Here is an 18,754-nt window from a genome sequence, read left to right as displayed (position 1 = left end):
AATGTTAGGGGTCAGCTTGCCAAAATCCAGGTCAAAACTGGAGGCAGAAAAGAAGTCACTTTAAAAATTTTGTCCAAGATATTACTGTCTGTCATCCATAGGAACTTTGTTAAGTGCTTTATGCTTGCCTTTCCTTCATTGCCTGTTTCTCTACAAGATGCAGTCTGGCACAGACTGCAAAATAGATTGGTTGTAGAGTTAATTTTATCAGCTCTGTTTTGATTCCTTACAGTCTATTTTCTACTATTAAAATAAGAAGGAAGATGAGGCAGAGGAGAAGGAAGGAGACAGGAGTTTTACAAACAAAATTAAACAAGAGTACAAATTTATGGTTTGTACACTTTTCTGGTCCCACCACCTGTTGCTAAAATGTATTTTTTAAATGGCTGCTTTTACCAAAACATCTTTAGCTCTGGCTGCTATGTCTATCCTCTCTTCATATGCTGATTTATAGGAACATAAGCTCATGATAATATTCCTGAAATTTAAAAATTCCCTTTCAAACGGTATCATTTTTATTCATGTGACTATTTTATTTTTGAATGAAATCCCATATAGTTAAAGTCATGCATCATAGGCATTTTAACTACAATTTTAAAAGAATTGTAAAAAATATTTCCACATACTATTCTTCATGTCAATAAATGAGCACTCATGGAAAAATGAAAGGCGCTCTTAATACTACATTATTGCATTTTGGGTGAACAGACAATTGACTCATAAACATAAGAGGAAGAAAGAGCAGTACTATGTATGCTGTCTAATTTAGCACATACTTTGATAGCAAAATAATCAGATACACATATCACTGTGAATGTTGTGATGTCTCATGTTGTTTATAGTCACGGTGATCCACTCATGAAACTGAAGTTAGGCCAATGTATTCAAGGAAAGGAAAGGAACATGTACTGAGTGCCTAGAATATACCAAATACTATATTAAGAACATAGCAAATGCTTGAGGGTAGAGGAATTGTTGGATGGATTAAGGAAATAACAAGAACATGTTTAACAAGTGTCTAAAACAGTGTGACCACTGCAATAAATGTTATAATGAGGGTTACATGATTATGTTCATTTATTATATGATGACACCATAGTTCAAAAAGGTTTATAACTTTCCCAAAGTCACGGAGCGGTGTCTAATTAAAAAATCAGCCTTCAACTTGAAGTCTGACTCAAAAACTCTAAATGTATCCACTACCCTCAAAGCAAAATCCTGTCAAAATTATTCTCCTGTCCAGTAGTTTTATGAGATACTTGGTAATAAAAATTTAAACATAAATTTAAACGTAAAGTTCTAAGAACCTAATTCCTAAGATCTGAAATATATTTACAAAAAGAAGGTCTCAACAGACTTTGTTTGATTATAATTTCTTATCCATCGACTCTTAGTACTTACGGTCAAAGTTATTAAAGGACTACGACCAATTCTCACCTTCAAGACAATTAGTAAAACTCAGCCACAGAGAAAGAGACCAATACCTTCAGCTTTGAGGTATTACACGTGGCTTGTGTCTGGCTCTAAACCAATTAACATTATCCTTCTGAGGTGTCACTAAGTATATTTGACCACTGAAACCCACTGAATAGAAAAAAAACCTGGACTTTATTATTTAACATTCAAATTGTTCCAAAGTTTATGTGCCAGGTGGTAACCCGATTACTCCCAAAGGGAATTTTTAATCAGAGTACTTAATTAGAAGAAAATGACCTATTAACGCAAGCCTCTAAGGTTTAATTTGATATTACTATATTTTAACCAATCTTTACCTTAAAAAAATGAATGAATCAGCTGATTTGAATCAAGGGAACTGTGTTTTTCTTTTATACCCAACATTAACTAGTCTCGCCTCATCAGCTGGAGTCCATATTTCCACTGCAGAGGTATTAACTTTTTATGTTGAATAATCATCTTGGAAGGAAAACATTGCCTCAAATATTTATATTCCCCCCTCACCCGTTGGCAAATTATGTTCACAAAATTAAACCCCAATAAAATCAACTCTCCCAAAAAATAAATAAACAGTTGAATACTGGTTAAAATGGGTTAAGCTGTTACAGGATGTAAAAAAAAAAGGTAGGTTCCACAGAAAAAAGACTTGTATGAGTTGCAGCATAGTCTCAAAAAGAAAAAAATCAATCAATCCCCAGCGTTCCTCCCTAAATAGAACATACACCGATTAAAAGAGAATTAAAAATGGATAGTATTGCCATGTACTGAAAGAATTTAAAGAATATAAAGATTCAGATAAATCACATGATAATTGGCACACTACATATACTGATTTTTAGGGATGATATATCCCACAGCTGTAAATATTTTAATGCTAAGAAAGCAATTTTCATTGAGGAGCCCATCAGCACCACTTGTGAGAAATACTCTTTCTGAATTGCACATCTTACAGGTGGCAGGGTGAAGATCACTGCTCTATCAAGTGAGTGTAACATACGGCAACGAGTGACATAGTCCTCTGGTATGCTGGAGGGAAAAATCATTGAGAACCAACTACATTAACAGAACAAGAATATGGGGAGACTAAGGAGGAGATTCTAGACCAGACTAAGGAATAGTCAAAACCAAAAAAAAAAAAGCAATTCTCACTCTCCTATGTCCTATTTTTTATGAGTGGCTTTGCAGTCTATGTACATACAACTTAAATGGAAATGAAGTACCTATTGAATTTATTTCCTTCCCATGTATAAAACCACTCCCCCAGAGTTCAGCATTATTCAACTCAAGGTCTACCACAAGGCTTACTGCCACAGAACATATTTTGTTTTAAATGCTTATCTATACAGAAGTTTCTCTAATACAAAATTTCATTTCCCAATGGCACAATTCAAAGGAAATTTGCTACCATAAGTAAGAATCTAATATTCTACATGACGAAGTAGGATTGTTCTTTGCTATTAATGTTTTCAATTTTTCACTAATAAATTAAAAAGTATTAACTCCCATTATTAAAAAGGTAATTAAATCTACATTTCAGAGCTTCCCAAATATACAAAATCGATAGCTCCATCTGTCTAATGCATCATAAGTCATAAAAATCTTGTAGATACAAAAAAGTCCAAGTTTACTTTCTAAATGATAGTAGAAATCTTTATGAAAGAAGATATGTTTCCCTGTGCACAAGCAATTAGCTTCCAATTACAAGCAAATAATGATGATTGTACCTCTGCTTTATAAAAACAAAATAACAAATCATCAATTACAACTTGGAAGTTATGTGACAATTCAGTATAGCAGATATATATGAAACAATCATTACAGTACAAATACAATATTAGTCTTATTATTAGAGTACATGCTCACAATTGGAAACAATAAATTTAACTGGGTTTTTAAGAGTTTACAGATGAATTAACCAATTTCAAAAGAAGGAAATAACAGAGATAGAATTAGCAAAATATTAATAAAAAATGTTCATTTTATTTCAGAATTCTGGGATACGTTTCCTTCTTACATCCCATGCGAAGTAAGTATAAACTGGCACATCCTTGAAAGGGCAATTTTGAAATATCTAGCAAATTTGTAAGTATGCATATCCTTTAACCCAGCAACTCCGCTCCCAGGAATCACACATTATTACACAAAAATAAGTATACCATAATGGTCATTGCTGCATTACTTACAACAACAACCAAAAAAACAAACAAACAAACAAACAAACAAAAAACTAGATACATCTATACTGTGGAATATTATATAACTCTTCAAAAGAATGACGTATGTGTCATATGGAAAATGATATACATTACTAAATTTAAAAAGTTGCATAATATTATGTATGATTCCAGTTTTTAAAGCAATCACATGTATGCTTATACATGCAGAGAAAATATTTAGAAAGATATACAAGAAACTATCAAAATTGTTACCTCTTTGGAGTGGGGCTCAGAAGAGCTATGAGATACCGTGTTTCCCCGAAAATAAGACCTAGCCAGACAATAAGCTCTAATGTGTCTTTTGGAGCAAAAATTAATATAAAATACGGTCTTATTTTATTATAAGACCGGGTCTTATATAAGACCCGTTCTTACATTAACTTTTGTTCCAAAAGACACATTAGAGCTGATTGTCTGGCTAGGTCTTATTTTCGGGAAACAGGGCAGGAGTTTTAGTATTTATTTAAACCATGAGCATCTATTACTTTATAATTAAAGTTCTTTACTCCACATGAGGGGTAGCTGTGGCCCAAATTTAGTAAGTCTCAGATGAATTCATGTCCTGAATTCTTAGCCCTCTGACTTAAAGCTTTCAAATTCAACACAATCTAATCCATACAAGCTCGCTGGCAATCCATCTGAGAAGCTAACCTAAATTTAAACTACAAAATAGTCAAGCAATCTAAAAGCTGTTCACACTAGTTATCTCCTTTATCTCACAACCCTATTCCTCAATGCTGCATTTCCAAAAAGGCGGGTAAGAGAAAACATAAACATGTAGACATTCTTACGTGTTCTATAACACCCGCCTGTCCGTTACTATAGTCTCGATACTGTCCAAGCATCTGGTCTACCTGTCGCAGGTTCCGACTGGTGTCCTTGAGAAAGAAAATGGACTTTATTAAGTGCTCCAAACAGTATTTCTCCCAATCAATCTTAGTAGTATGTTAAAAGCTAAATCAAATGTTTGTAAAAGGTACAATGCATACAACAGTTAAGTCAGATATCAATATACTTCATGCAGATATGATTAAATTAAGGATCTTGAGATGGAATTATCCTGAATTACTGAGTGCACTCAATGTAATCACAAGCATCCTTAAAAGTGGAAGAGAGAAGCAGAAAAGGTAGAGTAATGCAATATGAGAAGGATTCAACCCATCCTTACTGGCTTTCAAGATGATGGGGCCACAAGACAAGAAATGTGGGCAGCCTCCAGAAGCTGGAAAAGGCAAGGGAACAGATCATTTCCCTAGGGCCCCCAGAAATGAATGAAGCCCTACCAACAACCTAATTTTGTCCAAAGAGACTAGCGTCAGATTCTGACCTACTGAACTGTAAGAAAATAAGTTTCGTTATTTAAGACATTAGTCTTGTGCTAATTTGTTATGGCAGCAAAAAAACTAATACACTGACTGAAACTACTACTCAACTTAAACTATTTAACCATTGTTAAACTAACCTGTAAAGTACTTGTTATAGTGTTGACCTTCTCGGTGGCATCTACTGTAGGACGATTTCGAATTTCCCTGCGTATTGACCTGGCAGCCCATCGACTCAATCTGTCACGAGAGCGGAAGTGGTCTGAATCACTGGAGGATTCTGCCATTGGTGTTCGCAAATCCTTAAAAATAAATCCAGGTCATGGTCAATCAAATGGAAAAGAGCACAGGAATAAGAGATTAATTCAGCTATTTATTTTTTGAAGTATTTACTACATTAGTCCTTTGACATATTATAATTTCTATACACATAGTTTGAAAACATAAGTCACTTCCCCATGTAATTCTAACCTTCCTTTATAAAGTTTTTTTCTGCTTTAAGAGAGCAATTCTTCAAATATTATTTAGTCATGTTTACAGCTCCAAATAATAAATAACCCTCAGTTTTGTGCAATGCTCCTAAAGTTTAAAAGCACTTCCACATATGGTACTTCACTTAATCCTACCAACAAGTAAATGTGACAGATGGACTGGTATCTCTACAATGAAAAAACTTCTAAGATTCTCTAAGACCTGCAGGTCTCAATATTAGTCTGATTTCCAGTCTAATGAGCTGTATGTTTTCTTTAAACAAAAATATAACACACACAGAATGCCCTAAAGTAAGAAAACCCCATTCAGTGTACAGTGAACACTCTCATGCAACTTAATTTAAAATGTAGAATTAAACAAATGCTATAACAGAAGTACAAATTCTACAATAACAAATACATGAGAAGATGGTGGCATCATCAACATCTCCACCAAATTAGAAGGTCAAACATCCTGAGTATAATCTCATCAATAAAAACTGCTCTAAATATGCTTTTCTCCCATCATTACCTCAATTTTATATTTAACACAAACAAAAATTATTTCATGCAAGACAATCTCAAAAATTTCAGAAAACCTTTTATAGAAGTTGAAGAAACAAAATATATTTGGGACAAGAAAGTATCGGCGAAAACTCAGTTGATCAAATGTGAAAGCTTATTGAGTATTCCAATAATTCTATTTTCTGTTTAATGGAGGGTTAACTTAACCTTTAACATTAATTATTATAATCTTCCCAAAATCCATATGGTTATTTTTTCTGTCTTATTAAATCCAGTGTGATGAAAATTTCTTTAATGATTTAGAATATTCTGGACTTCTTGGACCATTACTCTGAATGCATCTGTGAAGTACATGACCATGCATCTAAAGGGAATTTGTTAAATGTGTACAGATTCTAGAGCATTAAATGAAAGAAGTCATGCTTTTAAAATATTCATTAAAATAAAACTAAATAAACAAGCAAAAGATCCTTGTTATGAGTTTAGGTTTTTCAAAGTGAAATACAGCATCAGAAAAAGAATCAACGGAATATCCAATTCCACTGTAGCATCAAAAAAAAAAAAGAATTAACGGAATATCCAATTCCATCGTGTGATCAGAAAAAGAATCAATGGAAGGTCCAACTTCTTATACTAGTTGGCACAGAGCTAGAGAACACCCTGTCAGAGTCAGGTCCCTCCTCTGCCCTTCCTCCCACATCTAACTCCTCTGTTCTCCTACCTTCTGTCCACAAGGACAAAGGCTGTATGCCCACCATGTAGCTCCCTCCCACAACAGGAAACATAACAGGAAACTAAGGCTGAAGCAACTGTTTGCCTTTACTTTTCCGGGATCCAGAAGAATAAAGTAAAACAGAAAGAAACCTTAAATGTAATGTTTACCTACCTATTAACGTAAGAAATATAAATTAAACAATGAGATGCTTTTTAGCCGACTAAGTTGTTTTCCTTTAAATAATAATGTCTTAGGTAGCCGGGTTGCAGAGGGAAAAGCCCGGCTACATTGTCCTAATGGGAATGTGTAAATTGATATAATTTTCCTGAACATCAGCAAACCTTATGTCTCAAGAGCAGTTTGTACCTTTGACCTAGCAACTACACTTCCAAAACTTTCACCTAACGAAATCATCTGGAACACATACAGAAATTTATATGTAAGGATATTTACTGGGAAATTACAATAGAAGGAAGATTGAAAACAAATCTCAAATTATAAGAGAATGGTTAAAATACCATTCTCTTGTATCTATTGATACAATAGAACAGTACACAGATGTTAGAAACCCTGTTTCTGGAGACATTTAATAGCAATCTAAGGGACGAAAATATGAATCCCAATTTTTAATAAGCATTACATATTGTCTGTATGTGAATATAAATTACCAGCATACAAATTTAGAGAAGCGGGAAAGGGCAAGGATAAAGGGGAAGAAAATACACCAAAAGCATATTCGCCATCTATAGTTTAGAGCAGATTTCTATTTTTTTAAACATTCCTCTCTCTCCTGAAATTTCTACAACGAATGTATTATCAGCAAGCAAAACTGAACTTATATTAAAGACAGAAAAACAAATCTAAAGCTCACTTTCAGAGAGAGCAGAAATGGGATCAGAGTGCCTGTATCTATTGTTTAAGACTGACAAGTCCTAACGGGCCAAAGGTACCATTGATCACCAGTTTATGAGCTAAAAAGATACTGTTTTAATTATGCATGATTCTCTCTTTGAGTTTTGCTAAAGGACAGTTACTAAATTCAAAAACTGACTCTCTTAAATATTCTTAGTACTGGGATGAACTTACTAGTTGAAGGACTATGTGAAAATACAGTAATGTGTACTGACATAGCTCATACAATCAAACTCTGCTTTGGAAAACAAATTAAAAATGGTTCATGAATGATATTTAATCACAATCACAATCTGAAGCCCAAAGAAGAATTATTAGCATTAGTAAAAAAAAAATTTACATATGTTCAAGGAAAATTTTCATCATTTTTAAAGATTTAAAAGAAAAAAGTTCAGTTGGATCAAAAACCCATTCTCATTATCATAAGAAGTTTCAGCATGACATTTGTTGATAAAAGAGTTGCTAAATTTGAAGAATGCTGGAAGAACTCTTAAAGAACAATTTAAAGAAGCTGAATCACCTATGTAAATTCTGGCTAAAGGTGAGAAAGGCATTTCCTCCAACTGGAGAAAAAATAGAAAATATTCTCTGCAGTTTACTACCACCTACTGGTACAATGAAACTTCTCATTGATGAGAAAGCAGTAATATTTATATCCTGTGATTTTCAGATGCTGAGCTTCTTCCAAAACTAGAGAGGATTAGCATGGGTGACCTTGGGTGAAAGTCTGCAGTCTTAGAGAAAGCTTTGGGTGTGAAACCAGATGGTACAATTCTTAAAATAGTTTATTTGGCTGTTCCCAACACATCAGTATTTAAAGGCATAAATATTGTTGCTTCTGCCTTAATGAACCTTATAAAGAAGACATACTGCCACCAGAGCAAGTAATGAACCCTCATCAATTTGCTCCCACTGAGGGGACATCCATCAAAAAGAAACGCCTGTGCAAACCTGAACACTGCGACCAGAGAATAAAACTGCGTTGTCCGCCATAAGGAGAGGACTGGCGGTGTGAGTCTACACACTGAAGTTCACCGCTTTTGTGATTTGACCAAAAAAGCCATCAGATTGTCTTCATTATAATGATGCACATTTGTATGTATGAGAGCTGTAATGTATTGATTCTCAAGTCTCTTTTCCCCAGAGCCAGTTTAAAACAATTAGGATTTGCAAGCTGTTCCATAAAAGATAAGCACCCAGCATCAGGGGTGATATTTTCACAAAAGCTGACTAGTGCATGTTAAGTAGGTGACTAGTCTGTGGCCTCCAAGTGCCTGAGCCGTCCCTGCCCAAGGCAAACCGTCCTCCAAGAACACGTTACGTTAAAGGTAATGACCCTAAAATGTAAGGGGGCCGGAAGAGGTGGGGAGTGTATTTTAAGCTTAATCACTAACCAACTTCAAATTTTAGGATGCATTTCTCACTGTTTCAGTTGCTGTAAGACTTGAGAGTTTTGCCTCACCCTTCAAGAGAAAAAGTTACCAGGCCAGGGGAGGTTACCATGGACAAACAGTGACTCATCACACCTGGCTTCGTTATACCTGTGCTCCTCTGTAACTTCATCTCCTCACACCTTTTGGTAAATTCAAGTAAGATCAAAATCAACTGTCCAGTCAAACATGCGGGTCTCTGTTAAGTCAGTACATAATGTAGGACATATGAAACAGAATCAAAGAAAACTTAAACAGACTCGTGCAGTCATCATTTACTGAGCTACAACTACATCAGAAATGAGAGATGAAAGTCAATAAATAAGCCCCAGTCCTTGATGAGAGAGAGACTTGTAAAAGTGCTACCTACAGTGACTCGTAGTACCACAAAATGCCAGGGGAGTCCGGTCGGGATCCTTCCACTCATCTGGAAGGACGAGTAGAAGTTTGACAGATGGATGAGACAAGGAAACGGGATCCAGTTAATAACCATCTGTCTCTGAGGAACTAGAGACGGTACAGATAAGCAGAGCACGCACATCATCCACCAGGGAACGGATTTAAAAATAGTCTCCAGATAATGCTAAGCTAAGTGCCCCTGGGGCAGGGGCAGGTGGGCAAAATCATCGCAGTCGGAGAACTTCTGATATAGAGAATTAACTTTTTAAAATATATGTATACTAGATTTGATATTTTAGTCTATGCTCCACTTATTCTGTTGCTGCCATCCATTCCCGCAACATCTCTCTCTCTCTCTCTCTCTCTCTCTCTCTCTCTCTCTCTCTCTCTCTCTCTCACACACACACACACCCTCTATTCCAGGGCTGAAGCCAGTCAGACTCAGCCCCCAGCTGCATTTTGCTCCCCTTGCTCCAGCTTTTCAAGTACAAGGACAGAATCACAGAAACAAGTGCCCACCAAGCAAGGAGCAGGAGCCTTTTTTGGGAGAGGCCATGCGAAATACAAAATGACTGCTTACTCAGACGTGGAGAAAAAAATTAGTTGCTGCTCAGATAATTACAGATGTGCCAGTTGTTAAAAATCAGTGCAGTTTGAAAAGAAAATAAAGTTACTTAATAACCCCCTCCCTGTCTCACAAGCAGAATGGCTCAGGTATTTTAGACTCATACATCCATAGACGCTTCTAAAATAAATAAGGTAGATGATAAATACAAAGTAAAACATGTCAAGATAAAAACAAAACAAACAAAAAAACTCAACAACAACAAAAAAAACAACCTAGAGAAGTGGATACTGAAAAACCTGAGATGGATTTATTACTTGTAAAGCCCTACAATTGCACTCCTGTATTTGCTGACAGATAATAAATATATATTACAGTATTTCCAAAATATTATAAACTTCAGACAAGAATGAAGTTCTGTGGAGGTACAGACAACCTCTACTGATTGTCCAAACTGCCCCAGGCTGGGCAAGAGATCAGCCTGGACAAAGATGGAACTAAAATCCTGAGTTTCTGACACCATTTTGTTTAAATCTAAGGATAAAAATTGGAAGACTGTAGGCCAAATCCGGCCAACAAATACATATTATAAAATAACACTGTGTTATTTTAAAACATTAATTTAAAAACACAGACACTGCACATAAAAAGTCTAACCTATACATATATATATATAGTTTACTAATAAATCATTTGATTTGGTTCAGAAGATAGTTAATTTCCTGAAGTTTCCTCTCGAGCCTACTCTTCTTGAGAAACAAGTTGTTTTCAGTCTTCTAATGGGGGAGGGGAGGAAGGTTATCACAAATTCAAATTAGGATGCACAAAATAAGCATAAGTAATTGATATACAAGTGATAGGCTAGCAATTCTTGGAAAAAAAAAATTCTAAGCAATCATAAATAGCAGTTGGGGCTATATATTTGTTCCCCGTAACATTAAGATTTTCATAACAAACAGACTGTTTCTTAAATACAAGATGTGATCAAACAGTATGATCAATGTTTAAATAAAAAAATGTTATTACAGTAATAGAAACATTGCCATTAATCCCCCTCAAAATACTACCCCTTGCTTCAAACACACTTATCCCATCATTCTTGCCACTTTCTAAAGCAGATCGGGAAGTCCTCTTTCATGAGTGTCTTTAGTTGCGCTGTCGTGGCTGCCTCAATGTGCTAAATCAATTCAAAACATTAATCTTTCAAGGTCACTTTGACTTTGGGGAAAAGCTAGAAGTCACACGGTGCCAGATCCGGTGAATAAGGTGGATGAGGACACACCACAATGGTTTTATTTGACAGAAACTGCTGTACCAGAAGTGATGTGTGACACGGAGCCTTTCCATTGTGATCACAAAATATGGTGACTGCTGCTGCCGAGTGCCATCCAAGGGAAAGGCAGGAATCTTCAATACAGGAAGTGGCACGGTGAACCTTAGTAACAGTGTGTGACAAGTTTCAACTTGTTTGGTGCAGTCAGTCGGGTGTGAGCTATGGTTGAGAGAAGGTGTGTTTTAAAGTGTACCGTAAATCATCCTCCATCATGACAACGCTCCGTGTCACACATAGTTTCTGGTATATGGCAATTTCTATCAAATGAAAACATTACGGTGTGTCCTCGTCCACCTTATTCACCGGATCTGGCACCGTGATACTTCTGGCTTTTCCCCAAAGTCAAAATGATTCAGGACATCGAAGCAGCCATGACAGCGCAACTACAGACACTCACGAAAGACGACTTCCAGAACTGCTTCACAATGTGGCAAGAACAATGGCGAGTGTTCGAAGCGAGTGGGAGTATTTTGAGGGGGATTAATGGCAATGTGTCTTTTACTGTAATACACTTTTTTTTTAAAACATTCACAGTATTGTTTGATCACACCTCCTATATATTTTCTATTTCTCTTTTTCCTCCACTGTTTCTCTATTCCCATATTTCTTTCTTCTCCTTCTCTTCTTTATATCTTCAGATCTTTCCTTTAACTCTTCTATAATAAACAACTGGAATACATTTTCATTGTACTTATTGATATGCTTATTCAAGAGTTTTGCATTTCTCATTCTTAATTTTAAATGTAAACAAATAGAATAACTGACACATTCTTTCTAAAATGTAATAAACACTTCTAATTTTTTTTTTTAAGGCAATTGGAGTTCTTAACTTTGCACCATAAACTGTTTCCTGGAATGTTTTTAAATGTTTAACATGAATTTTTTAAGATATAGGATTAGAAAGGAATCCAATTATAAGGAAATGCAATTAAATATCATTTAAAACTAATCATATTTTAAAAACTAAATTATTAGAAATACATGGATGTGGATTCCAGTCAAGAACATCAATTTCAAAAACCTTCCAAAAACAAAAGTTGAAATAATAAAGCTTTAACAACACAGACTGTTGTATAACAATAACTCTACAAGGTAACTACTACTGCCATCATGATTTATACCTCAGAGGCTTAAAGAAGCTAAGAAAGGTGCCCAAGGTTACACAGCTACCAAGTGGCAGAGCTGAGTCTTGAACGCTCCTTCAACGTCCAGGTTTCTAACCACTTAACCCTTCTCCTCGCCACCGGCACCATTCATGAGTCAGGACTTTCCTCAATGCCTTCCAACCAAAATGGTTTCTCTAACTCTGAGTCTCTGCCTATCCATTCCAACATTCATTGACACCCCACTGCCCACATCACTGAGCGAGGTGCTTTAATCAGGAATTCAAGACCCTCAGCCAGCCACCTATCTCTTAACAGAAGAACCATAGAAAATATAAGGCCTGCATTCCGCTGTTACACCAGCTATTCTTCTACCACTTCCATTCCCCATTAATGTCATTCGTCCTTGCCAAAATGCCTTGTGCTGTCTACTATTGCCTCCTGTTTAAATTCCACTCATCTTGTGTGATATAGCTCCAATACTACAATCTCAGTGAAGACTTCCATCTCCAGCCAGAAGCGGTCTTTCCTCCCTCTGCATTCTTATCACTCCATTATTGCAGCAAGACGTTTATTAAACTTGCCCATGAAATATCATTATTTGTACCACAGAATTTTTTTTCTATTCCTTGTGCTCATCTCGCCACCAAACCTATGCTAGATTCACCACCTAGAACATTCTTTTCACTTATTTTCACTTGGCTAACTACTACTTTTCTTGCAAGACTCAGTTCACAGGAAACGCGCCCTAGAAAGCCTTCCTTCACTGCCCCCGCCTCCCCTGCCCTGGACCAAGTGCCTACAGTGGATGCTGCAGCCCAGAGATCACTTGTTTCCACACTGGATTCTCATCTCACCAGAGACTCTATTTATTTTATTCCTGGTTGCATTTCCACACCTAGCATAGTGCCTGGCATGTAGTTGGAACATTTTTAAATGAATTTACAATGAAATTTTCCGTATTATCCTGTCTGATTAACCCTGAGACAAGTTTCAAAGTACAGAACTTTGCATTTAGCTAAGTACTAATTAAATAACTGTTGGATGAAATGATTCTTGTGGGAAATGGCCTAGATTAATTATCTTACGTTTTCAAATAATATGGATTGAAGTGCAAAGTAGAATATGAATACTTGATAATGTGCATATTATAGAGTAAACAAGGATAAACACTTTAAATCCATTTGAATACGTGTTAAAACTTACAACTGAATCAAATGATTTGAATTATTGCAAATCATTTTAATTTATCATTGTCATTTACAGCTACCTGCATTCCTCAATTATTATTTATCTGTACTAAAAAGCTCTAAACTCCAAATTACCTAGGCTCTTTATCATCTAGGTCCATTCTCAGCACTGTTTCAATGTACCAATTGCTGCTCATGAGCAAAATCACTTTCGCCATTTTAAAGGCTTCACTCTCCCACCATCAAGCTTTTTCCTTCTTTCTACAATCTATAAAATTGCCTAACTCTTCTTCCTTTAAAATAATCATCATACTGCATTTCTTCCTTGATGTCTTTCTTCATTCAGAAAAGCCTAGTTCAGGCTTAGCTTCAATTCACTTATCCATTCATCCATGAGCTCATTCATTCCTGAGCACCTCTTCCATGGCAAATTTTGAGCATAGATTAGATTCTAAATGTTCATCAGCTAAATAGATTCATGTAACCGCAAATACTCCCATCTCCCAAACACACCACCACCAGCACTGTGCAGATCTATGTTAAGGGTTATATGAGTTTCAGGGAGGAGTGTATCTGATAAGGACCTGAAAAGCCTCTAAGGATCATTCATAATTATTGATAAGACGACACTAGAAATGAGGTTAGGGAAAAAAAAGGAAAAACTCAGAAAAATATTTGCATTATATGGGAATCAAAGGATTCATCACCTGTCTAAAAAAAATTATTTAAAAAGAACAGTCCAGTAATAAAAGATGCAAAGGATGTATAAACAGGCAATCCACGGTATACAAATGGCCCTAACAAACATATAACGTACTTTATTTCACTAATTAAAGAATTACAAATTAAAATAATAAAATGATATTCTTGTTTATGTTTTATACAGATGAAAAATAAGAGCTCTCACAACCAAAGTTGACAAGGGCACAGCTTGCTGTAAGAATATTAATTAGAATAGCTTTTCTGGAAAATAATCTGGCAAGACAAGTAAAAATAAGTAATATGTATATGTTTTGACCCAGATATTCTACTTCTATAAATATTATCTTAGGAAAACAAAAGAAGATGTATGTACAAGATGTACGTATACATCTTTTATGTAGATATATAGAGTTTCATTGCAGAATTATCCTAGTAAAAACAATAAGAAAAACCTACAAATCTGCGATGAGATACATTAAATGTATCTAGTCATTTGGCATACTGTGTAGCAGTTAAAAGAGACATTGTAGAGTTTTATGTGCTGACATATAATAATACATTATTACAACAAACAAAAATATACTATGGAATAACATGAACATATTGAAACATTTCATGTTAGAATCAATCCAGTGACATTATTACATGGATAACAGTGAATCTACTCTAGATTATTTTTATATTATTCCCAAATGTGTCAAGACTGCAGTTGAGAATTGGTGCATTAAATAATCCTATCAAGCTACTTCAGCAGTAAAATTGTTTCATTCTCAGAACTTCGTACACAGTGTTATTACAAGGCTATATATTTAAGTGCCCTTTATCAAAATGCAACATGAAAATGTTTAAAAGTGTCCAGAATTTTAAATCTACATTGCAAAATTAAAGGTTTTAACAGTATACCCTTGATTATCAATGACAATTCACATTGAATATGTTCATTTTACAGAAATCACAAATTATAACTATCACTTACCTCAGTAATAATGTAAGGAATATTATATCTTGAAAATACTAAGAAAGATAATGAATCCTTTGAACATTTAAAGAGATAAATAACAGTAAACTTCGCTTATATGGTACTGTTAATCTAAAAATGCTGTCAATCAAATCCCATTAGAGGGCCATCACAGAAAGCAACGGGGCCTCTTTTAGTGGGCAGGACTGAGAAGTGTGGTCAGAACACCTGGGGATGAAAAACTGACTCTTTGGGCTCCAGAATCACAAGCAAATCAAATGACTTACCTGAGCCTCAACTGCCTCATTTGTAAAATGAAGATAAGTATAACAAAACTATTATATATATAACACATAAAAGGTGTCTATTACAGTGCCTGGGACAAAATTCGTTCTCAATTACTTGTCTAATAGAGTTACATCACTGTTACTTCCGTTACGTATCTTGTTTGTTCCCCTTAATTTTTGTAACACTGCATGCATAACCATTTCATTTTTATGCTACATGCTAGAAAGGGGTTTCTTGCCCCTCAAGGGCTATTGGTTGACACATTCTTTTCCACTATAAATATGCAAAAATTTGTTATCTCAGAAACTCAGGCAGAAAGCATACTTACAAAAAACACCCCCAAAACTCCGTGTTGCGCTCCACTGAGCTCAGTGCTCTTCTTAGGCACATATGTCTGCCTCCTATCATTTCTTCATGAGGTTCAGGGCAAAAGGCCTACTCAAGGAGATGATCTTTGGTTGCCCCTACACTTTCCCCAAACCACCTACAGATAAATGAAACAAGGGGTAAAACACACCTACAACCTTAATTTTTTTAAAATAATAAAAGGTGAAAATAAACTCCCCCTCACTATGTACAGTTTACAGCATATCAGAGAACAGAGAAAACGCTCCTTGGGTCATGCAAAAGCCCCGCTGAACTCAAAGGAGTTCACCTCCCAGTGCCCAGCCAGCATATTCCTCAATGATGCCTATGGCCCACACCTCGTCATCCCTTGGGCTGTCTAGACCACACAGTGTGAATTGTAGCCCAAGTCTAGCCCAAAGCACTCTCCCTCAACATGTCTATCGGTGGATAAAGTAACTAAACCAGGTAATGAAATTAACATGTTACTTCTGAATTTAATGACCCAATTGAATTTCTAAGGCAGTTAATTAACTATACGCTAGCACTCCTAAAGGAAATAGTTTACAAGCTGCCCAGTTCTTCCTACATTCAATACTGCAATTAAATAAATACATATAAAATGCCTTTGCTTGTAATAAAGAGCTGTGGACAGAAATATTTCCAATTCTTTGTGACTGTTTTCAAAGCAGTCTGTAAGAATCCACAGAAAAGTTATCCAGAGAAGTGATAGTCGTCCACATACAAAGTAGAGCTGGAAATACATCTATAAACCACTTCAAGACAAAAAGGTATTCTGGCAAAGTTCATCAAAATAAACTGTGGAGAGAGAGTTCACAGTGACACAGGTCATGCAATGGCAGAGAAGACATGCTGAGAAGACACAGGTATGATGCATACTTGACTAGATGAACAAAGCAGCAAACTTTACCCCCATCAGATGAGTCCCAGACAAACCCAAATTCTTCTGTACCCATGTGAAACTGCCAGTTTTAATCTTATGTCTGTGCGGTCCAATACAATAATCACTAGCCATATATGGCTACTGAGCTCTCAAAATCTGCCCAGTTCCAATTCACTTGTGCTGTAACTGTAAAACACACAAGATTTTGAAGAACTAGTACCACTAAAAAAATATTTTTTTTAAGGATGTGAACTATCTCAGTAAGTTTCATATTGACTACATGTTGAAATGAAAACATTCGGGATATATTGTGCTAAATAAATTATTAAAACTAATTTCACCAGTTTCTTCTTGTCTGTGGGTACTGGAAAAATTAAACTTGTGTGACTGGCTCACATTATATTTCTACTAGCACAGTTCTGCATAATTAATAAAAATAAATAACAGATACTGAGCACTTCCAATGTGCCAGGCCCTGTGCTACTTTACCTAATAAAGTTGGAACGACACTATAAAGCAGTTCTCCAAGACGTCTGAGAAAGTGACTGAGCTACATCAAACAAAGGATGCAGCTGGAATTCAATGTCAGGTGTTCCTACAAAATAAACAAGGGACTGTTAAAAACTAACGTTGGGACTATTTCCATGTTGGCATATGGAAGGCTTGATACAATGTTCCCAAAGGTAGCAAACTTTTGTGACTACAGAACAGATACAAAACGGCAAGTTATATTTCAAGCTAGGCAAGTAACCTCCAAAATGAGGCCAATCTCCTTGACAGCTCAAGTTTCATGTGTAGCAGCTAGCGGCAAGACAAACTGCAGCCAAAGGAAGGGCAACGAACTTCAAATTCTCTGGATAACTTGGCCAGGACCTGACTGTGGAAATCCACGCTGAGGGGGGAGCGTCTGGATGCCAGACATGCTGTCCTCCCCGCAGGCTGGCACACAGTCCCTCCATCCACGGGCCCACCCCAGATCGGACACAGAGGCGCAGCCTTGGCGTCCCCACCCCTGGGACAAGAGGAAGTGGGACTTAAAACGCCTATAAGACAGGGAAGTTGTAAAGAAAGGGCCAAGGCGGTTGAAGGCAGGTACCTGAGACAGAAAAGGACCCCAGGTCCTTAATGCCGGATCATCGCCGAGGCCCCCCCCGGCTCCCGCGGCCACCGGTGACCCAGAAGGTGCAACTGACCCGACGCTGCGGCGCAACCGACTCTGCTCTCCCCAGACTCGCAGCTATGGCAACTTAAACTAGCCGCCCAGCCGCAACGAGTGAACAAGACCCCGCTTCTGCCGCTTGGCCCTCTGGGAGTTGTAGTCCACTTCATCCTCAAAAGTAAGGAGTTACTAAGGGAGAGCGTCCCTCTGGAAAACTGCAAGTCCCAGCATGCCATACGACTAGTCTTCGGGTAACTTTCCCGGAAGAAGCCTGATTAGCTAGCACCTGAGTCCCTAGGCCGCGCCCCCTTACCCTGTTTTTTTGGTTGTTTTTTTTTTTTTTAAAGAACCAATGGTTTATATAGGAGGCAAACACTAGGTACTGAATTAGCGAGCTGCCTTGGCGCAGACTGTAATTTAATCAGAAAAATCTGAAATATTTATTTTACTTAAAAAAAATATCAAAGTAGTTGCAGTGATAAAATAGACTACGTTTCTGTTACACCCTGGGAAACAGGCAGGCGTAATTTCCAGCAGTGAAATGTTAAAAAAATCTCCTTCATACTAGAGCCCAATGTCTGGTTCTAAAGACTCACAAACTCTCAGAGCTAGAAGGGAACAGAGAGGATTCTTTAGTCCAATTCTCTAGGCCTGGAATAAGTAAGTGACTCGCCCAAGATCACATAGCTCATTAATGATAAACCAAATGTAGAATATGAGGATGTCACTTCATGATTGCTGCTACTGTCAGTCTACGGTCATC

At 36.5% G+C, this 18,754-nt stretch overlaps 1 protein-coding gene across 5 annotated transcripts in view; it reads right to left on the bottom strand.

The window, feature by feature from the left end:
• CEP128 (centrosomal protein 128) overlaps positions 1-18,088 on the bottom strand; it is a 340,375-nt gene extending 322,287 nt beyond the window's left edge. For 4 of the 5 annotated variants that reach the window (XM_033109699.1, XM_033109698.1, XM_033109695.1 and 1 more), the window contains exons 1-4: positions 17,929-18,088; positions 15,912-16,067; positions 5,134-5,295; positions 4,463-4,549 (exon numbers count right to left, since the gene is read on the bottom strand). In XM_033109699.1, the coding sequence (XP_032965590.1) occupies positions 4,463-4,549; positions 5,134-5,280 (234 nt within the window). In that variant the 5' untranslated portion in view covers positions 5,281-5,295; positions 15,912-16,067; positions 17,929-18,088. The remainder of the gene's footprint in view (positions 1-4,462; positions 4,550-5,133; positions 5,296-15,911; positions 16,068-17,928) is intronic. The other variant, XM_033109696.1, reaches the window with a different exon arrangement.
• Positions 18,089-18,754: the final 666 nt, after the last annotated feature.

This window comes from Rhinolophus ferrumequinum, chromosome 6, assembly GCF_004115265.2.
Source record: "Rhinolophus ferrumequinum isolate MPI-CBG mRhiFer1 chromosome 6, mRhiFer1_v1.p, whole genome shotgun sequence".
In the NCBI taxonomy this organism is placed as follows: domain Eukaryota; kingdom Metazoa; phylum Chordata; class Mammalia; order Chiroptera; family Rhinolophidae; genus Rhinolophus; species Rhinolophus ferrumequinum.
This window is presented reverse-complemented; position numbering and strand designations above follow the sequence as displayed.